Source organism: Belonocnema kinseyi, chromosome 7 (genome assembly GCF_010883055.1).
Source record: "Belonocnema kinseyi isolate 2016_QV_RU_SX_M_011 chromosome 7, B_treatae_v1, whole genome shotgun sequence".
Classification (NCBI taxonomy): Eukaryota; Metazoa; Arthropoda; class Insecta; order Hymenoptera; family Cynipidae; genus Belonocnema; species Belonocnema kinseyi.
Genome location: NC_046663.1, coordinates 55,643,952 through 55,667,634, shown reverse-complemented (window position 1 = coordinate 55,667,634; position 23,683 = coordinate 55,643,952). Strand labels below are relative to the sequence as shown.

The 23,683-nt window shown below is 28.0% G+C and overlaps 2 protein-coding genes across 7 annotated transcripts in view; one reads left to right on the top strand and one right to left on the bottom strand.

The window, feature by feature from the left end:
- LOC117177495 (afadin- and alpha-actinin-binding protein-like) overlaps positions 1–23,683 on the bottom strand; it is a 166,176-nt gene that overhangs the window by 51,035 nt on the left and 91,458 nt on the right. The window contains exon 7 of one of the 6 annotated variants that reach the window (XM_033368236.1): positions 17,769–18,426. The exons of the other annotated variants lie outside the window; for them this stretch is intronic. Within the exon in view, the coding sequence (XP_033224127.1) occupies positions 18,393–18,426 (34 nt within the window). The 3' untranslated portion in view covers positions 17,769–18,392. Of the gene's footprint in view, positions 1–17,768; positions 18,427–23,683 lie in introns of those variants that run through there. 6 annotated transcript variants of the gene reach the window in all.
- Positions 1–23,683, top strand: part of LOC117177494 (putative fatty acyl-CoA reductase CG5065) — a 53,305-nt gene that overhangs the window by 25,176 nt on the left and 4,446 nt on the right. The window lies entirely within an intron of this gene.

The window sequence follows — 23,683 nt, the reverse complement described above, 5'->3', positions numbered from 1 at the left end:
GGGATACTTATAAGATACTACCATGATTTTTTCAGATTTTTTGGTCCAAAAATAAATTAGGCCAAAAACCGGCCTTACCGACCCTCCCCCTTTACTAAAATTTATTCTAAAATTATTTATTTTGGCACGATGTTGCTATAAACACTTGTTAACCCTTTTTTTACTTTATAAAATAATATGAAAAGTTTTTGAATCTTTTTTACTGAGCTCATAGATTAGTGAAAAATTGTTTGAAATTTTCCCATGAAACTAAACTATATATTTTTCCTTCTCTTGACGCCCTAGAAAATTAAGTTTACCTAAATTTGAATTAAATCACGGAAAATGAAAATAATTTTATTAAAATCTTCCATATTATTTTTGAAAAAAATTGAAATCTTTCAAATTAACAATTAATATTTCAGAATTAATTATTAACTGCTTAAAATGTTTCCATAACTGTTTAAAAAAAATTATTCTCAAAATCTTTCAAAATTATTAAGATGCTTCTATTGTTCTAATTCTTAAAATAAGTTCTTTCGATAATTGTATTTTACTTATCTCTTTGAAAATTAAAAAAACGATTACCCAGATGTAAAAAAAGAAAACATTTTTTTCTTCTTAAAAACTCCGGAATTATAATGTGGTAGCAAACAAATTTATAATTGAATCTTTATTTCGGTGTTGTGAAAAAATCACTCATCTAACAATTCATTGATTTTTTGATAAATGATAACTTAAAAAGCATTAAACAATCATTTTCATTCAAGCATAGGAAAAATGTTTACTCTACATTTTTTTTTAATATCATATTCTTTTTTGAAAAATTGTTATATTGGTAACTTTTGATACTAATTTCAGAAAGAAATCAAACGTATTTTCATATGATTTGAAAAATCGATTGCAAAGACATATTTCAGTACATCAGAATCATTTGAAAAATGATCTAATTAAAATCATACAATTGCAAATTTAAATTAACTTTTAATATTCAAATTATATTCAATATTCCATTGTATAACCTTTAAGTCAATAATTAAATTATGTTACTTAAATTTCAGGAACTGAGTTTTAATCTTTATTTACTTTAATTATCAGAAAACATTAATTAGCTAACAATCAATTGACAATTTTACAAAAGAAAAACCATTAAAATATAATTCTGTTATAAAACACTTTAAAAACTTCAACTTTATATATTTTTTCTTATTTGACATTTTGTTTTAAAAAATTTTATTTAATCTTAAGCTTTTAAACAGATTCCAGAAAATGTAACTTTTAGTAGAATCAGTTCTTAATGAATCAATCAGTTCACAAAATAAAAAACATGATACAATTATTTTCATCGTAACATTCAAATAATGTTAACATTATGTGTATATTCTCCTTTAAATTTTGATACAGCATTTCCATTCGTCTAATTTATTAGTAACCTTTGTCACTAATTCAAATCATCATCAAATCATCATTTAATGTTTTCTCTACGTATAATTAATTAGTACCCATTCTCACTAATTCAAACCGAAATGAAGAAAGTATGAAGAAAATTATCAGCTAATAATGAATTAAATGGTTTACACCAATGGTTGAACCACACAGATTCATTCGGAGAATCTAGGGGAAAAGCATCATTTAGACGCTGTTTTTTCTCATCCACTGCAACGTGAAGTGTCGTCTACAAACTATAAGTCACCTGTCAAGATCATTTTGTCGGTCGTTATTTGAGTGAAACAGATATGAATAAACAGGTAAGCTATCATAATAATTACCTAAGTTTTTATTTCCTTTCATTTATCAGCGACTAAATAGTCTTGGAATAAAAATAGTACTTGGCGTGATATAATATCCAAATGTTAGGTTAGTCAAAACCTACTATATGACATTCAAACCACCAAAGCCGGGATGTACAAACTAAGTCGTGACCGTCTGCATAGAAATTGATGCCTGGTAGTTCGAACAAATTTCCACTAGATTTTCTGTGGAAGTTTAAAGGTATCTTAGATATCTAATCTTGCAGTGGCTAGTGTCATACATGAAAGATAAGGTAAATACAATTGTATAATAAAAACAGAAATTTGTTTTTCGCGATGAGTAGGGATGTAAATTTGCATGAAGCTTTAGCCTGATGAAAAGTTTCATGAAACATTGGGAGTTTCGTGAAACATTGCAATGTTTTAAATATAGCGGCGGGAACATTCAAACTGATAAGATAAAAGCCTATTAGGTATTTTCACTTCAATAAACAGCTAACTTCACTTCGTAAATTGCTGACGGCAAAATAAGGGACCAAATGTATGGGATTCAGTTCATTTTTGCCCTATTTTGCCAACATCTTCGTAAAAGGTCATTTTTTCGATATAAGTGTTGTTAAAAAATAGTTTTTATTTTTTAATTACTATTTAATGTAATAATAAAATAATAATAATGATGATTAATTACAAATATATTACAGAAATAAAGTTTTGATCCATTTTTCCCCCTCAGCTTTTAACATAGTGAAGTTAGCTGATGGTTGAAGTGAAAATACCTTACTGAGGCTTTCATATCCCAACTTTTTCCTGCCGGCTGATTTGATTTATTTTTCCGGTTTGTACTGTGGACCAATGATGCCAATGTTGGCACCCTGAGCTACTGCGCTTGCGATAAGGCTGACCGCTCATTGGCCGCACTTGGCGCACGATTCAAAATTACATTAAAAAACATTCTTGTAACTTAAGTGAATAACTTTTAAAATATCTACAAGGATATATAGAAATTGTGTAACTTTAATTTCAGGCAAAAAAATACGACCCATATATTATATTAATAACAGTTTATTTTCAGTGAATTCCAAAAACCAAATTATATTTTACAAAACATTCAATTTAAAAAGAAATTTCTTGGAAAAGTGATTGAAAATAATTATTTATAAGTTTTTAATATTTTGTATGTATTTTTCTGGGAATTCATATAATTATATAAACTATAAATACATAAATTATATACGACTACGTTGTAGTTATACTTTCTTTTTTTTTACTTCAAGCGTCGTTTTGTCACGTCTCAATCGAAAAGAACAATCTGAAATTTTGTTTTAGAATTATTCAAATATTATCACTATTATATTTTGCAATTAGCTTCTATATATCAAGCTGCTGAAATATCATATAGTATTTAAAAAAATGTATCTATTAAGAAATATTTTGAGAAATATTAGTATTTCAAATTCAATGAAAATAAACTGTTATTTATCAAATACATGTGTTATAAACTTTTTTCTTGTCTGATATCAAACGCTACACAATTTGTATACATTCTATTGTATATTTTAATAATTATTTATTTTAATTACAAGAATTGTTTCTCAATGTAATTTTGAATCTCGCTTCAAAGGGTAGACAACCAGCGCTCAGCCCTAACGCACGCATGAATGAAAATTATTATCATTTTATTATTGCATTAAATAGTCCCTAAAAAAGAAAAAACTATTTTTCAATTGCACTTATGCAGAAAAATTACTTTCTACGAAGATATTAGAAAAATAGAGCAAAAATTAACCGATTCCCATGCATTTGGTCAACTGTTATCCCCTCAGTATTCAACGAAGTGAAGTGAGCTAGTGATTGGAGTGAAAATACCTTATTGTATATGCAGACGGTCATGACTTTTTTTATACATCCCGGCTTTAGTTTAAATGTTGACGGGCATGACTAACCTAACTTTTGGAAGTTGCATTAGGAACTTATAATTTTATTCTAAGTGACTGGTACGCCCTATTAAATGAAAGAAATTTGAAGATTAGGTAAATATTGTTTCAATTTGTTTTCTTATTAACAATTATTTAGGCTAATATCGCAAAGCGAATAGTTGATTTGAAAGGTATTCAGGTGGTTGACAGCGCGGTTCAGAACTCCACAACTCTGCATGAGCCAAAATTCAGTCTCCAAATGATACTTTCCCCTAGATGCCCACATGGGCACCTACGTTCAGAGGAATACATTTGAGACTTGAAAACTCTCTCAAATGATCATTGGGAGCCCAATGAAATTTGAGCTGCAACAAATTTAACACCAGCGTTTTTCTGTGAACATAAAAAGCCTGAAATAATTTGTTTCATTAAAATAATAAATTTACTCTTACTTTATATATATTTTAAACTTCCTTCCTGAAAATCTTAGTTATTAATAACCTTCAATACTTGTTTTTGTAAGAAACAAAATACTTGTACTTATGATTTTGACAATTTAATTCATATAATCATTTCAAAACATCATCAACATTTCGAAAAACTATATAATATTAATAGAAATAGGTTAAATATAAATATGTTTCTATTAAAAAGTTCATATCTTATATCAATGAATGCAATTTTCATGTAATCAAATATCGTAAAAAAATTAATTAGATAATAATAAGTCATTATTCTGTTCATAAAATACAAGGCGTTAAAGAATTATTTTTATAATAAAGTATTCCAATAATTTTTACTTTGTTTTTTTCTAAAAAATTATAATTATTGATAGAATGTTTAAATATTCTAGAAAAAAGTAAAATATATACTCGGATCATTCAGAAATCATAATTCAGATACTCATTTCACAACAAGACAGAAATTTGAATAAATAATCGAATTAAAAATTTTGTATTTCAAATATTAATAAAATGTTATTATATCAATTATAACCGGTAATATAATGTTCACTTAAATCATCAATTTGTTAACTCAAATTTAAATTTTGAAATTTAATCTTTATTTAATTTAACATTGTGAGAAATATTAATGAACTAATAATTAATTATCTGTTTATAACAATTATATAATAAGTATATAATCTTAAGTAAATTATACATATATTCTTTCAATTTCATAATTAATTAATCAGTTTACAAAATAAGAAGCATTAAACAATTATTTTCATTTGTACACTTAAATATTGTTTACATTATATTTTCCTTTAAAGGGGGAAGGTCGGTAGGGCCGGTTTTTGGCCTAATTTATTTTTGGACCAAAAAATCTGAAAAAATCATGGTAGTATCTTATAAGTATCCCGAGTCGATTGCACGCTAAACGGACTACCCTCCACCCCCCAGCCACCCCCACCCCCCTACAAATATAGCATCCGTTGAACTCTATCGCTTCAGGTTCAAGGTCATTTGAAGGTAATTTGAAGGTCAAATCGAAAACCTATAACATATTTTTTTTCAGCGCTTTCTCTCGATTGGACCTTCCCATGACCTTGAACCTGACGCGATAAAGGTCAGCGGACACCAGGTTCATAATCAGCGTCCCCAAAAACCTATAACGTATTTTTTAAAAATTTTTTACCGTTTTTTCTCGATTTGACCTTCAAATGACCTTCAAATGACCTTGAACCTGAAGCGATAGAGTTCAACGGATGACAGATTCGTAATTAGCGACTCCAAAAACCTATAACGTATTTTTTTGGATTTTTTACCGTTTTCTCTCGATTTGACCTTCCAATGACCTAGAACCTGACGCGATAAGAGTCAAAGGACGCCAGATTTGTATTCGGCGATCCCGAAAACCATAGTAAACCCGAGCTAACCTCAGAATACATGTTTAAGAGTGTCAAATCTCTCGAAAATACAGTTGGTGGGTAGTGGTGTTTCCTATATTTGTAGGGGGTGAGGGTGGCTGGGGGGTGGAGGGTAGTCCGTTTAGCGTGCAATCGACTCGGGATACTTATAAGATACTACCATGATTTTTTCAGATTTTTTGCTCCAAAAATAAATTAGGCCAAAAATCGGCCTTACCGACCCTCCCCCTTTGAAGCAGCATTTAAATACCTCTAATCTATTAATTACCTTGTGAATTAAAAAAATAAAACTATATGTAAAAATATAAGTTTGAAAATGAAATTCAGAATCTCATTTCACAATTATCACAATTATCATAAAAATTCATATACTTGAAATATAAATGTTTGAAAGAAAAAATAAACTTCGATGCAAAAGGTATCAGGTAATATTTAAATACATAATCTGAAATTAAATACAGTAGAACCTCGCTTATCCGAAGCCGCATTATCCGAGTTCGCGATTATACGAGGCTGAAACAAAAATAGTTTACCCGTCTTATTCGAGCTATAGCGCAATAGTAGTTCGTATTATTCAACCCTTATGCATTATTCATACATATGAACTTTCTTAACCAACCAGAACAAATTTTCCCAAACCTCTGCTCTTATTTGTTAATAATGTATATACTCTCTACGTTATAAGTCTCTACTTTCAGTTTATTACACCGAGCGTTTCTTTTTGTTTAAAATTCCGTTTTTATCTGAGTTTCCCTATTATCCAAGTTGGGCCGATTCACAATAGCTCGGACAAGCCAGACTCTACTGTAATCAATGTAGGTTACTTAATTTAAAACAATTTAAATCTAAACTGCATATGATTTAACATTGTGAACAAAGTTAATCAGCTACTAATGAAATAAACAGTTTATAACTTAAAAAGCCTCAAATAATTATATTCTTTTCCAATTACTTGTGGAAATTCGATTTGTAATATAATCAATTAAAAATTATTCAGTCATCTGAAAGCATAAAAATCATTAAACAATTATTTTAACTGAAATATTCATATATCTTTTAACAAATTTTAAATGTTATTTATATAAATTTCTTATTTTAGTGAATTAATATTCATTTAAGGAAAAAAATTGAACATTTTTACATATATTTTTGAAAATTGAATGAAAATATTAATCTCAGAAAACCAGCATAATTCCGAAAAATTATTTAATTGAAATAGAGGTACTTTAAAAATAAATTCATTTATATTATGCAAATCATACTCAATTTAATGTTCGAAAAAAAATATTCAGCTTATATCAATTAGTCATTTTACAAAATAAGAAGCATTAAACTATAATTCTCACTAAAACCTTTAAATAATTTTTAGTTAATACATTTTTTTAAATTTCAACTTTCATTTCTAAAATTTTTTCTTTATTAATAAACTCTTAGACTAATTCCAGAAAATGTGAGTTTTTGTAAAATTAGTTGATAATTAATTAATCGTTTCACAACATAAAAAGCATTACACAATTATTTTAATGAAAACATTCAAATAATGTTTACATTATACTCTCATTCAAATTTAAAACTCGATTTCTCTGCATTTAATTTATTAATAAGCTTTCTAGCTAAGTTAAAAAATTAAAATATGTGTACATATAATTTAGAAAATTGAATTTAAATACTCATTTCACAATATCGGAGGAACCCTAAAAAATTATATAATTGTAATACAACTATTTGAAAGAAAAAAAGAAACATCTATTACGAAAGTAATAGCCAATATTTAATTACATAATCTGAGAGGAAATAACATATTTATGTTATTAAATATTAAACAATTTAAATCCGATCTTTATGTAATTTGATATTTTAATTATTATTAAATTTTAATTTATATTATAATATTATTTAACTTAATGACTTCGCAATATATCTATTCACTTAATAATCTTTTATATTATTTGACAAAATTAGATTTTAATATAAAATTTAAAAAATTATTCTTGTAACATTGAATAAACCAATTTAAAATTGATTGAAAGTATATTTAATTTTAAATTTGTAAATAATTTAAAAATATGAAATATGAATATAATATTATTATAAAAAATTATAAGCATCTGTAAAATAATATTATTAACCTTTATAATTTTTTAATATAGAACTCATGAGAACTCAGTTATGTAAAGTTTAGAATTGATATAGCTCCAGTATTAAATAGTTAATAAGTTTTGATTAGATAATGTTAAAATAAAAATACGATATTATTTAATTTTAATCTAAAAATAATAAGTTTTTCAACAGTAAATCTTTAACATAATTAAAACATTAATATAATAAATTTATTTAATTGTAATTGAGCTTATAATAACTTTACGTTTTAACCTCAATTCTTAATTATATTTCATATAGTAATATTATTAAACTTGATGATTTTGCAATATATCTATTAACTTAATAATCTTTTTTTTTAATTAAATTTAAAGATACATTTTAACTAATTATTACTTTAACAAATATAGCTCTAATATTAAATAGTTAATAAATTTTGATTAGGTAAAGTTAAAATAAAAATATGATATTATTTATTTTTAATCTAAAATTAATAAGTTCTTCAAAATGAAATCATTAACATAATTAAAACATTATTATATTAAATTTATATAATTGTAATTTAGCTTATAATAACTTTACATTTTGATAAAAAATTTAAGTATAATTTATATAATAATATTATTAAACTTGATGATTTCGCAATATATCTATTAATTAATTAATCGTTTATATTATTTTAAAGAATGAAATTTTAAGATAGACTTGAAATAAATATTACTTTAACATTGAATAAACCAATTAAAAATTGATTATTAAAGATAACAGCTGTTATTGAAAGTGAAAATAAAGACAAAAATTAAAATAATTCTTGGCGATCGATAAAAGTAGAAATCTAGTTTTAAGTTCGATTAGTTTTATACATTTAAAACAGAGGTCGCCGGTCGCCATAAGTTATGTGCTTAAATCCACCATGTAAGATTCAGCCTCCATGCGCTACGAATGGAGGTTACAAGTTTTCATATATAGGAATATAGTGATTTCGAAATAACTGTAAAAACTGGTGTCGTATTATCTTAGTTTTATATAATTATGCAAAATAGTAAGGATTAAATGCTGAAATAAAAAAAGGAACATTTATATTAGAAAACTTCGATCCCCTGCGCCAGTGATACCACTACAAAATTTTAAGAATGAATTACCTTGGAGAACGAATGCCTCTTTCCAAAAAGTTCGGAACCAACATCTTTTTCAAACATATTCGGAACCAACACCTTCTTCAAACGAACTTTGAATCAACACCTTTCTCGAGCAGAATCGGAACGATTATCTTATTCCACTCAGGCGCCGATATAAAGAGGCCTGAATTTTTCACTTTTTCACGTGTTCCTTCACCTTCACGTTAGTGTAACTTCTTTTAGAATGATCCGATTGGACTTTTATTATTGTGGTCTGAACAGATCTTTTCATTTACTTAAAGACTATTATAATGATATATTATTATTATTTTTTTAAAATCAAAATTGGAAGATTTTTTGAAAAAAAGCAATATTTAACAAGAATTCTATTTTTAAAAATATTTCTTTTATACTCTTTGAAATCACGTAGAATAAAAAATGGGCCGGAAATGTTTTCTTGGTCAAAATTAGATTTTTACGCTCAAGAGTACCACATTAAACTTCCACATTACACTTCCTTTTATTTCATTCAAAATGAGCGCAAAAATGTGAGCTTGATCAAGGAAACATTGCAGACCCACTTTTTGTTCTATATGATTTAAAATTTTATAAAAAAGCTATTTTTAGAAATAGACATTTCTTTAAATGCTTTTTTTCAAAAACTCAATTTCAATTTAGATTTTCAAACAAAAAATAATAATTAAGAAAATATATCGTTATAATAGTCTTAAAGTACATGAAAGGCAATTTCCAAAGCAAAATAATAAAAGTCGAATCGGATCATCCTAACTGAAGTTAAACTAACGTGAAGGTGAAGAAACGCGTAAAAATGAGAACATTTTAGATCCCTGTATACTGACCTTAAAGTTCCTTTTTTATAGCTCTGTCTAGTTGTCCCGAAAAATTGCGGAAATTAGAAAAAATTTAATTGGTATCAGCACCGGGATCGAACCCCGGTCCTCCTGATCGAAAGCCTGACGTGCTATCGCTTGAGTCACCGCGGTTCTTATTTTAACGGTAATTTTTAGACATATTTTATGCTATTTTATTAGAAGCTACATAAATCTTTGATACTTAAGTTTTTATACTTATATTTCTATGCCTTACAAAAGTGATTAGAAAACCAGAAAATTGCAAATTAAAATAAATTTTCATATTGCCGACTTTACAGTGCAAAACGCACTCAAAACAGGGAGAATAAGATAATATTTCATGAATATAGGGGAATAACAGGGTAATAAATTATTTTGAACAACACGCATTTTCAACTAATTTTCAACTAATCGTTAAATTTTAAAAAAAAGTAGTTCAACTTTCAACTAAGTAGTAGAATTTTTATCCAAAAATTTATGCATTTTTTGACGGAAAATGAAATAGTTAATGTTATAACCAAAAAATACGAATATGCAACGAAATAGTTAAATCCTCAACCAAAACAGATTATTAAATTTCCACCGAAAAGTTTCATTTTTAACTAAAAAGATTCCATGCCTGACAAAAAACATGAATATTGACTGAAATAGTTGAAATTTAAATTAAAAAATTTATTATCAACCAAGAAGATCAATTTTATATCAAAAAAGACTAATTTTTAACAAAATGCCTAAATTTTCACACAAATAGTTGAATTTTCAACAAAAAAATATGAATTTTTAACCCAGAAAATTGATTTTCAACTGAAAAATATTGATTAACGAAAAATTACATGTAAAAAAGTCTATTTATAACCAAAAGGTTGCGTTTGAAACACAATGGTTGCACTCTTAAGCAAAAGAGTCAAAATTCCAACCAAAAAGTTGAATTGTAAACCAAATAGTTAAATTATCCATCAAATGGTCGAAATTTCAGACCAATAAGATTTAACTGCAACCAAAAACCATTACATTTTGAACCAAACAGTTGAATTTTAAAGTTAAAAGATTAATTTTTTAGAAAACAGTTAAATTTTCAAGGAAAAATTGATTTTCAGTCAAGAAAGATGAATTTTTAACTAAAATATATTAATTTTCAACAAAATAGTTAAATTTTTAATAAAATAATTAAATTTTCAAGCCAATAATACAAATTTTACCCAAAAAAATTCTTTCCAAACTGGGAAAAACAGGGAAAAGGGAGTAAGGTCTGATATCGAATAGCATTTTTACGTCGTAGATATCATACACAGATTAATTAATTTTTCCCTTTTTTATCAAATTTGAAATGAGATGAATGAAAGTGACATTTTCCTTTAGAAAAGTGCTCAAAGTGACTTTATCCTAAAAAAGTGACCAAGAAGATATTTGAAAAAAATTTACCTAAGTGTCTCTGTAGATATATAAAAAATTGTAAGAATTTTTTAAAAATAAATCAGCGCTATCATTTTTACTGTTAACAATTGAAAAAACTTCAATTGTGAATCTACAAAACTGAATAAATGTCAATTTTAAATGTCCAAGATTTAACTATTCCAATAAAAGCATTTAAAATTGAGTTATTTTCTGTTTTTATTAAACTGACTAAATATTGAAGATTCTTGAATTGCAAATATTCAAACATATTAATTGTGAATCGTTCAAGTTGAATAATGTTCAATTTTGATCATTTACAATTAAAATTATGCATGTTTTAAGGTTTACCAATAAAAATTCGGTAATTTTAATGCTTTACGTTCAAAATGTCTAAAACTTGAAAGATTTAGAATTGAAAATTTTACTTTTTATTCCCGAAATCATCAAAAATTTAAAAAAATTATTTTTACCTATCAAAAATTTAAAAGTTTTTACTTCCGATTCTTCAAAATTGAAGAAAATTTAATTGTAAGTTTTTTTTATATTTAATTGTTTTTAATTTTAACAATTTGGCATTCAAAACCATTAAATTTTAAGTTTTCCCTTTAAAAATTCGTCATTTTGTTGATTTAAAATCTTACTGACATTTTAAAATAATTTAAATTTAAGAATTATTGAGAATGCATCTCTTAAATTCAAGACTTTAACATTGTAACTCTTTAATATCGTAGAAAAATGAATTTGACATTTTTAAAAGTTTTTTAAGTTTTAACAATTTAAAATAAAAAATGATGCGATTTTTAAGTTTTAACATTATAAATACTGTCCATTTTTGATGATTTACGGTCAAAACTTCTTTCGTGTGACAGATTTGGTACTGAAAGCTTCACTTTTGATCTTAAAAATCATTATAATTGAAAAATTTTAATTTATATTTTTTTAAATTGAAAAGTATCGATTTAAAATTTTAAAAATTGATTTTTTTAAGATAAACGTTAAAAATTACATAACTTGAAATTATACACATTAAACGTTGAACTGTTTTTTAATTAAAACTCTTCAAGATAGACCTATTTCAAACAGATTTTCAAAATTTAAAGATTTTATACTATAAACATTCCAAATTAAACAAGATGGCAAATTTTCAATTATAAACGTCTGTTAAATAGATCAGCGTCGAAAATGGAAGATATCAGTAAGACTCAGAATTACAGAATGTCTTTAAGAACTTCTTATTACTATGCTATGGAATCGCAAATTATTGTATAAATTTCGCTCATGTAAAATACCATAAACTTTCTTTTGACCCCCCGCCCCGCTGTCTCCCCAAGATTTTTCTGTGTTATGTTTAAAATATAATGGACAACTTCTAAATTCAAAACAGTTTTTTTATCATGAATTATTGTATAGAAATAAATAAAACGATATTTTAATGTAACACTGAATGTTTTTTAAACAATTTTTTTATTCATACAATTATTATAGTTACCTAATGTTAGTACTAATTGAAATTCACAAATTTGAAACTTTTTTTAAAATCATAAAGAATATAAAATAATATTAATAATAATGTAACATACAATTTCAAATAAATATTTATTTTTTAAATGTTTTTGAACACTTATATTCAAGTTCAAATTGAATTCTAAGCATTTAGAACAAGAAAATAAGTAATATCAGTTTGTTTTTAAATTTATATCAATATAGTTTTTATAAGATTCTTGAGAAAATTAAAACAAAAGGTTTTTGAATTTTTCATACGTGTCAGAAAATTTAGATGATCTTGATATTTTTTTATAGGATCTTTAAAAATATTCGGAAAAATTCGAGTCTTTTTAAAATTTTTTGTAACACTTTTGGAAGTTTTTAAATATTTTTAATATAATATAAAAAGTTCCCTTATAATCCTCTAAATTTTCCCAGAAATTGAAATTTTTTTTCATTTTGTCAGTTTTTCTAAACCTTCTAGTCCTTTATAATTATTCAAATATTTCCTGTTTTTTTTTAATTCTGCAGAACAAAAAAAATTTGCCTATAAATATTTTATATTATTCTTTGAAAATTGTAGAAATGTTCTACTATGTTTTTAAATAATGTCTCCAAATGAATTTTTCGAAATAAAAAGTTATTTAAATTTTTCGCAGGAAACTAAAATAATATTCTTTGTTGTGAAATTTCGCCTCAAAATATATTGCACTCTTTTTTAAAATTTTAGGAAATTATAAAAATTTTTATATAATTTCTTAAAATTTCCTCTTTATTGAGTAGTAGCGAAATATTAAAAACAAAATTATTTCCCAAGCAATCTTTTAGAATTCAGATCTTCTCTACTATTAATAATGTTTAGAAATATTTTGAAATATATTTTATGATAAGGTAAAATTATTTATTTGTAAATTTTAATATACAAAGTTGATGGTACATTAAATTCATAAATTAAAGATGTTAGGTAATTGGGTCCAAATACCACCAGCCCACGCCCCTACATAACAGACCATAACGAAACATTAATCCCCCCCCCCCTCTTTAAAATGTTATTTAATATGTTTGAACGCTGCCTAAATAGTTCCTCAAGCACTTACTTTTATTTTCTGATTAATTCACGATCGATACCTAATTAATTTCTGAACAATAATCGAACTATATTTATCGAGACACTAATAGACTTCATTTTCGCGGTGACAGTGTTGCTTATGAATCCAAGAAGCCATGAGTAACTGAATACGCCTTACGGAAAATAGTGACAATGCAGTGTTCAAACTTTGTCCACAATACTTGTTTGGTCGATGTTTAACTCGTTAGTGGAAAACTAGATCGCATAACTTTAAGGCACTACTTTAAGCTCATTTCACAGCTGAAATCGATCAAAATCCTAAAGTCTACCCTCAGTCCTACTCACTAAATCCAAATTAGTTTAAAATGAATAGTTAAACGTGAAAAGTCAGTTACTGATTCAATTAGTCATTATTTAATTAATTATTCGCAAATTTTAATAATAATACATTTTGACTATGCTATTTAATAAAGCTCTGACTATTTTACATTTAGGTATGTTATTGACATTAATGGATCGGTACATTTTTCCGGTGACAATTAGTTTCGTTTGACTAATAATTATTTTATATTTTTTCGGGGCCGATCATAAACTACTTTCCCCTTTTTGGATACCCCCCCCCCCCACCTCCTTCAGGCTCCTAATTTAAAATTTAAATTAGAAAGAAAGAAAGATGAGTTTTCAAACAAGAAATGTTATTTTTCTATACCGCGAGGGATGAATTTTCAATCCAAAAATATAATGGTTGCATTTTTAGTTTATAAAATTCATTTTCTACAAAAAAAAAACGACAATTTTGTACAAATTAACTCGAGCCAAAAAAGGGGAATTTTGAACAAAATAGTCGGGTTCACAGTCAAAAAGATTAAGTTTGTCTAAAAAAAAATGTTCTACGAAACAGTTGGATGTTTCTCCCGACATCAATTTTAAACAAAAAGTTGCTTTTCTACCCAAGTAGTTAATTTACAAATAAATACTGTGAAGCTCTTCTATATCTTCGATTTTGAGGCTGACTGTGGGTGGGAACTAACTTATTATAGACCGTTCAGCTTTTGTTTTTCACGCCTGAGTGACATCCGCAGATATCGCGCGCACACAGTGCTTGTATTTTTAACAAAACATATGAATTTTATACTAAAATAGTTGAATCGTATCTAAGAAGAGTTCGAAAAAAAACAACTTATTTTATAAAAAAAGCAATTTACTATTCAATACGAAAATAAGATTTTTTAAATAAAACATTTAATTTTCAACTACTAGGGGGAGAAAAAGTCCCGCTCCCTCTTGGCGCATACGATATCATATTTCAACCAAAAACTGAAAAATATTGATTAACGAAAAATTAAACTAAAAAAAGTCCATTTCTAACCAAAAGGTTGCGTCATGCTTTCAACCCATATTAGATTTCGAATAAAGGAAACATGATCTACGGTAATTTTGAAGGTAATTTATGGTATCTAACCATAAATTGACCAAAATCCAATTTTAAAATGTTCATAAATTTCCGTAAAAAATAATTATATACGGTAACTTTCCATAAATTATCACAAAATACTATTATTTGCAACCAAAATGCTGAAATCATGCACGGGTCATAACAAATAATTTAATTCAACCAGAGAGGACGAATTTTCAGCAAAATAATTAATTTTTTAGAAAAATACATAAATTTTCAATCAAATAGGTAAATTTCAAAACAGAGATCAATTTTCTACCGAAAAAGGAGTAGTTTGATTTTCAGCTTAAAAGGGATGTTTAATTTTCCACTCTGAAGATAAATTTTCAACTAATATATCTTCACAAAAAACAAAGTGTAATTAATGATAATTCAACCAAAAAAGGTGTTAATATATACCAAAAACAGGTGAATGTAATAAAAAAAACTACAATTTTTTAACCAAATATTATAATTTTGAATTAAAATGGATTTTATCTTCCCTCACTTCATCTTCTACTTCCTTTAATTCCATTCCCATATTTCTCCTACTACTTCTCCACTCCGTTCTCTTATTTCTCTCTCACCTATTTTCCCTCTTCTCAATGCCTCTACCTTTATTCTCCACGCATCCCACGCCCTCAGTTTTTCACCCGTTCGCCTCTCTTACTTCTCCCTCCTCTACATCCGAAATCCTAACATTCTTCACATCCTTTACTTCTAGTACTTTCCACTCATCCACTTTCTTTACTCTGCTTCTTTTTCTTTTCTCCTTTTCTTCCTTTTCTCCTTTTTCTACTTGTCCTTTCTCGAATACCCCTACCCTCACATCCCTCATTTACACTCACTTCTCGTATATCCGAAACCCTCACATTCTTCACATCCCTTACTTCTGCTACTTTCTACTCCCTCAATTTCCTTACTTCTCCTTTTCCTTCTTCTCCTTTCTCTACTTTCTCGCCCCTCAGATCCCACACTTACACTCACTTCTCCTACTTACCAATTCCTCATATGCTACACTTCCCTTATTTCTTCACCCTCTACTTCGCTTTAGCCCACTCCCATTCATCTCCTACTTCTCCTCCCCTCGTTCCCTTACTTTTCCCTAATCCTTATAAATTCCTTTTATAAGAATAATACGAATCAAAATAAAGCGTAAAAATAAAGGGAAAAAAATGTTTCTTCACCTATAAAATTTGTTTATACTTTACACTTTTGTTATCTGATTACACAATTAAGCATATGCGGAATCCACTACAAATAAGTAAAAAAACCAAACATGTACACTGGCATGTTTTATAAATGCATTTTAATACACCTTCAAAAATACAATATTTCCATATTTCCATGCATTTGTTTCAAAATATACAGGGGTCTGGCCAGACTACATGTGCCAAACCGAAGGTCATTGAAACAAGTGCCAAACGGAGGATTAAATTGTATCGTTGCGTTATAGGGATCTCTTTGGTAAAACACGAAAACTTTCTTTAAATTCATCATCAGGAAACATACCGAATGTTGAGTTAGAAATTTTTTAATTTTAAATAACTATGCCCAATAAGTACCGTATCATATAGTATCAAGTGGCATTCGCAGTGATTGTACCGATTTTTCAACTAAAAATGTAATTTCTTTAAAAAAAAAAATCACTGTCATTTTCACCTTTAAATTTGTTCGCCTTTCGCCCCTTGTTGCACAATATACTAATGAGTGATTGGGAAAAGTTTCACAGATCACTCACGAGCTTGCCCGACAAATCTGGGAACTAGGACGTAAGTTCGTCTTTACATGGCCCGCGCACACTCTGACACACTCGCTCGGTGCGCATGTGCACGCGTATGTGTGGTTTGAATTCGTCGGATGAGTGGCTATAATTTTTATTATACCTACATTGTTCAGCCTCGATGGCTGCACAAATAAAAATTTTCCCTTTTTACATTTGCGTAAACAAATTTCAAAAACTGTTCGTAAAAAAGTTCTAAATTTATCCATACATTTTTCATAGAAATAAGGATAAAATGTTTGATTTTTTATCCCGTATCCCAGACCTACCTACAAGTTCGCGACTTTTTACATATACATTTTTTCCGTCTTGAATGTTAAAAATTAGAAGCTTTCTAACAGGAATCTTTCAAAATTATTTCATTCAAAATTTAAGAGTGACAAGATAAGGAATACCAAACTTTATTAAGAATTGAAACATTCTTGAATTAGAATTATGATTTTTAAAATTGAATTATGTAAATCTAAAGGGTGAACAAATTATTGACTTGCGAATCAAGGGAATTAACTTCATATTGAAGACACTTTAAACCGATGTATATACTAACAAACTGTCACATTGACATGATAAAAAAAATAGCGAGATAAAAAAACACCCAAAAAGCGAGCTCAGGCATAGTTGCCTTAATGAGGGCACAATTAATAAATAGTACATTATTATTTAGAATAATGATAGTTATTAATTGAAAATTACTTGCACAAAAGTTTAAAATACCTTGAAAACATCGTGGTTGTTCAACTGACCGAATTCATGATAAAATATATAATAGTAAAATCTTTGCCAGACGTAGTTAAACTAATGATAATATCTTAACTATGTTCAACTATAATAAATTACGCAGGATGTAAATAGATAACGATGCGTTTTCAATCATAATATTTTAATAGACACAATCACGCAGACTCGTGATTTTGTACGTATAATACATATGAGCGTACGTGACAGAAACATAAAGCGTTATTAAACTGTGGCCTCGTTCATTCTGTGGAATCCCCGACCTCATACAGAGTAAACTCAAATAAATTGATATGCGGGTGAAGTAATAGAAGTAACTTTTTTTAAAGAACGTGTCATGCGTTTTTAAATCTACATTCTCCTTTAGCTAACAATTTAATGAGAAATCTGTAGTAGTTTTTCTAACGACGAGAGGAAGAACAAGTTGTTAAATATATTTGTCTTGGAAGTTTATTTCCTATTGACGGAATCATCGACGAAGAGTTAGCCAGGCGTATAAACGAGGGTAGGAATAATGATATCATAAGACAAAAGTATGATCTAAAAAAGTGTAGAATTAATCCAGGAATCTTGGACGGGTACCAAAAGGTTGGAGATCTGGAATGTCTTTTAGGAAAAGATTTCAAAATTCTCAATACCAAATACAAACGAGTCTTGGAATTCTCGATAATAGTCTAGGAAAAAAGTTCTGTATTTACAATACGAAATTTAGGTAAGAAGCAAAATTCAGGCCACAGCGAATTGTAGAAAAGTTTCGAATATCTTGAATTCGATTCGAAAGAATTTGTGTAAGTTCCTAAAGTGAAAAATAGCCGGCTGATATAATAGGAAGTCCTACTCAGTCTGGGAAATTATATCTGCGCCTCAGTGTGCTCAGTCATACGTCAGTGGGCAATGCGAAATAAAGATGGCTGCAACCTGCAACATTAGACTTGCCTTTTAACGGAAAAACCGACTTACATTAAATAAAATATTTTTAATTTAAAAAATAATCAACTCACATAAATATAATAGAAAATCTAAATTAAACATGTCAAAAAAATATTCGACGTTGAATTAAGAAAATAAAGTATCACCTAGGGCACCACTAATTTTTGGCCCGGCACTGGTCGTTTCTCACAAGCGGTAAGAAATTCCCTGGTTAGTATATAAGGATAATTTCGATCGATGTACCGAGCGTCCAAGATTCCCAAAACTGAGTTCTACACTTTTTGTACGAAATTTTTTTTCCGTGCAGCAGGGTATGCGCCATTGCAAAGCGTAAAAATAATCATAATAAATAAAGCTAAAATTGCTATATAATTTTGTACGTGCACCCACTATGCCACATTTGAGTGAAATCTGGACCTGCCAACAAAAATATATGAGTAAAGGTAACGTGGTTGTCATGCAATTCCTGCTGAATGTATGCGTAAAATGCTAATGGATTAGATCAGTTATGAGAGGCCTCTCAAAGAATGTAGTGTGGAGAAAACACTATCAAAAATAAGTGAAATAAATTTGGTTCAATGGTATAATCAAAAATAATATGACACATACTTATATTAGACTGTAAGGATTAGTCAGCTAGTGGGATTAGTGGGAGGTAGCAGAGGTCAGAGAGGAGAGGTCATAGAGGAGAGGTCAGAGAAGAGAGGTCAGAGAGGAGAGGTCAGAGAGGAGAGGTCAGAGAGGAGAGGTTAGAGAGGAGAGGTCTAAAGGCATGAGGAACACAAGCCGGTGACGGCAACGTCACCGACTTGTGTGTAGATTTCAAATTATTTCATTTAATATATATTAATAAAAAACAGTGGTTTTTGATCAATAAGTCATTATGCAGATTTTGAGCGAAAAATACAATTCTGAGAGATAGAGAGCGGTCAAAATGTTGTTTCGATACCGAGAATTTCAAAACTTCACGCGATCGGGACTTTCTAGGAGAAGTCAGAATCGGTTAAACTCGGCGGCGTTCGGATGGAATCGGCTTTTAATTCGTCTCACCAAGGCAGCGCGCACATCAAGATGATGTGAATATGTGAATGTTCCACACTTGGTGAAAGATTTCCAAAATTTATAAGATTTCTAAGAGCTCCTCTGAGTTCTCTTTAATACTTCTAGCGCGGCAATCTAAGATTTCTCAACGACTAGACCCTCAGGAAAACACTGATAGTGACGAAGTGCCTGTAAAAAATATCTGATAATTACAACATTAAAAAAGACGAGATACTGATGGAACGGCAACAGTTTGCACCGCAGTATGGTCGAGGCTGAAGAAAGAGCAATCCATTACACACTCGAAAAAGTTAGTGTAATTTTACACCGTGCCATGATGGAAATTATTCGAACTACGTGTAATGATAAAAGTTTATAGACTTTTGTAAAATAATGTTGGTCAAAACGAAAGGTGAATTTTCAGATGATCCACACCTTTTATTTGAAGCTTTTTTTAAATACATTTTTCATATTTAATTCACTAAACGGAAAAAACGTACAATTTATAGGTTTTTGAGGGTTTTGACCTTGAACATAAAATTTCAGATAAATCTGAGATAGTACTTTTCGGAAGTTTATCTTTTGATTTTTTTAAAAGCGTTATTACTACTCAAACAGAAACTATAAATGCTGTAAAATAAGGATCAATGCGTTTATGAGGGTTAAAAGTTACTTAGAACTTTATTTGAAAAACATTTGTCAGGGTTTATTCTTTATTTAAATTACATAAATCTACCAGTTGGTAATGACTCAATTATTTTACCTTATCCTGCCCTATTAATAGGATATTTCAGGAAGTATCAAACTCACATGCATAAATGTAAGTTTCGCTTATCTGATTTTAATTATAAAAATCACCGCAGAGTAATTTCCCAGTGTGTCATCGTTGACGTAGATCAGTAACCACCAAGGTCAATACATTTCTTAAGAAAAATCCTCGACTTGATTATAAAACTAGCATAATTCCTCCATAGGGCTTCCAATAAATCCTCAATTTTTCTGTCTGGATTTTAACTTCATGCAGATAAAGCTTTTTCAATGTTGAAAATAAATATTTACATTGTTTCAACAACAACTTTTCCTCTTGATAACAGAATTTGCAAACTTCGCGCCAAGTCTTCAATAACAAAAGCGCAAATAAAATTGCAGGATTTACTTAATTACGACTTGAAGTACAAATCATAAAGTAAAATATGTTGAGGTTACTTTGCGCTAGAACGCTAAGATTATGAATCTGACGAAGGAATTTTAAGAAGATTCATTCCTTATTAAATAAATGAAATATGGATACATACTATATTAAATTCAATTAAAAAAGCTCTACATCCCCAAAATTACAAATAAAAATATTGCATTTTCAATAAAAGTTAAATTCTGAATTATAAAGGACAAATTTTGAACAAAACCATGGAATTTTTAACTAAAAAAGATATATTTTTAACCAATAATATAGAATTTTCAATAAATAAGTCAAAGTATTAACAAAAAGAAGGATCTTCAATCGAAATTATGAATTTTCAATTTATAAAAAAGGATTTTCAACCAAGATATTAAGCAAGAAAGATTTTTTAGTCAAGTAAAAGAAAAAATGGCAACCAAATTATTAAATTTTCAAGTAAAAAAAAAACTAACTTTTAATCCGAACTAATAAATTTTCAACAAAACAGTTATTTTTCAGCACAATAGTTTAATTCTCATATATAAAGTATAAAATTTCTAACCAAATAGGATACACTTTTTTAATTATCAAATTTTTATGTTAAAAAGACGAATTTTTGATCCGAACTAATAAATTTTCAACAAAAAAGTTACTTTTAAACCCAATAGTTGAATTCTCAACTAAAACTCTAATTTGTCAACTAAATAGAGAAATTAAAAAATGATACATTTCCAACAAAGAAAAACGAATGATCAACAAAATAGTGAAATTATCGACCAAAAAGATTATATTCTAAACGAAGATGAAAACAAAATGAAGTAAAAGAAATTCAAGTAAAAGAATATTTGTTCACCAAATTGTTCAATTTCCAACCAAAACGTTAAGTTTCACCCAAGTATTCCACAAACTAGCTATATTTTTTACCAAAGAGGTGAATCTTCAACGAAATTGTTACATTTTCAATCAAAATATACAAATTTTCTTTAAAACAAATTAAATTTTCGAAAAAAATGTAATATTTCTTAGTTCTTAGTTCCTCCTCGCGATTCGCTCTCGATAATATATTTTTCTCGCACTTGGCGCGCGATGATGCATTCACCTTGCGCTCCGCGCTTGGTCTTTTTATTTAGCCCAAATTTGTGCGCAAGCCTTTTAAAATTAAAAGTCAAAGCGTCGACGACCGTCATTCGGTGATTGTGAATTCTCTTTTGTTGAAGCTCCTTCGGCTTTAACGAACACATTCTGATCACCCATTTCATGCTCTGCACTGGATTTCATCGAAAATGTGAACTTTTCTACATTATTTTCCTCTCTATTATGTCAAATTTATATTATTTTTATTTGTGTTCCTCGGTCTGTGGCTATTTACTCAGATATTACAAAATAAAGTACAAATCTCATTCTTAATAATTAAAGTGAAACCCTTCAATAGGCCTCCTTTCTATAGCCCTTCCGAGAATTAAAGCCGCGCCACAAGTAGGTGTTACAGGAGCTGCGCGGTGTGCGCGTGATCTGCGGTTTTCACTCAGGCGTGAACAAACAAAAGCGGTGCGGGCAATAATAGGTTAGTTACCACCCACCTCCAGTCCTGAAATTGGCGCTATAGTCGCCCCGAAAAATGTATATCATTTCAATACATTTATGTTATCATCATTCATTATATGCATTAGTATTGGAACAAAAGTATTTTCATTTTTTTATTTTTAACATTAAAAAAAATGTGCATTCTATTAAAATAAAAATTTTTATTAAACATTTTAATGCAACTTGTGTCGCTTTTCATAAATTAAATTTTGTTGTATTCAATTTAGACATAATTTATGCGAAAAATGTTGTGAAATAAAATATAATTGTGTCTTGAGTGTTTTTTCCAAAAAGTTTATTTTTATTTTTAATGTTTTTTTATAACCAGAGTTTATAACAAACTTGTAGATATTTTTTGGCTAAACCACTTCTTTCTTCAATTTTTTTTTCTTATTTTTTATGATTGAAATAAAATCTACTCATCTTTTTTTGCGTGAAAAATTTTTGTTTGTTAATTTTAGTTCGTACCTTGTTTTGTTTAAAAAAAAATTATTTTGAATGTTATTTGCTACGATTAAAGCAAAAAATACGTGTCATATCAAAAATTATTCATGAACAATTTAAATGAGTTTTCGCTGTTTTTTGGAAGAGCAGCTTTTGTCTATTTATTTTTGTTGTAACTTGTGTCGTTTGTTCAAAAACCTATATTTTTACTTTTAATGTTCTTTTTTACGAAAAAAACTGCACATCCAATCAAAAACCAAATATAAAAAATTCGTACCTCTTTTTTAGATAAATAATTTTCTCATTATTTTTTTCGTAACTTGTGCCGTTAGTCCACAAATTGAATTTTCTATTATTAATGTTTTTTAGGGCTAAAAACAATAACTATGCGTCCTATGAAAAAGTGATTAATGACAAATTTTTATATCTTTTCGGGGCGTGCAATTTTATTTAATTCTTTTTTTTCGTATCTTTCATAGTAGACCGCAAAATAGAATTTTTTATTTTTCCTTAAATTCTGTACAATCGAAGTTTAAATTTTTAACTTTTCGGCAAAATTCAAAAAGTTGTTACGATAATCTTGTTGTTCTTTGAAAAATCAACATTTTTCTTCTCTTGACTTTTTTCACATTATGCTTAAAATGTTTATTTTCGTTTTTTAAAAATATTTTTTTTATTTTGAAAATGCTATAACTCTGATAGTTTTATTTTTATCCAAAAAGTCGTAAGGATAAATTGTTCGAGCTTCCGAGTACTATGAATAACCGTCCATAGAATTTTTAAATATTGAGAAAATATAGTCCTAAATATTTTGAAAATGCGCTCACTTTTTGGATTTTCATCTAAAATAGCTGGTTCACGAACTCGTTCTTTCTTTTTAGGCCCTGAAAATAGTTTTACATAAAACCAATACCTTCTCATTAGGAAGAGAATGTAAAAATGAGTTTTATACAATAGGAGATGACATTCCAAACCAAAAAAAGACGAAATTTGAGCAAATATATTTTTAACTTGAGC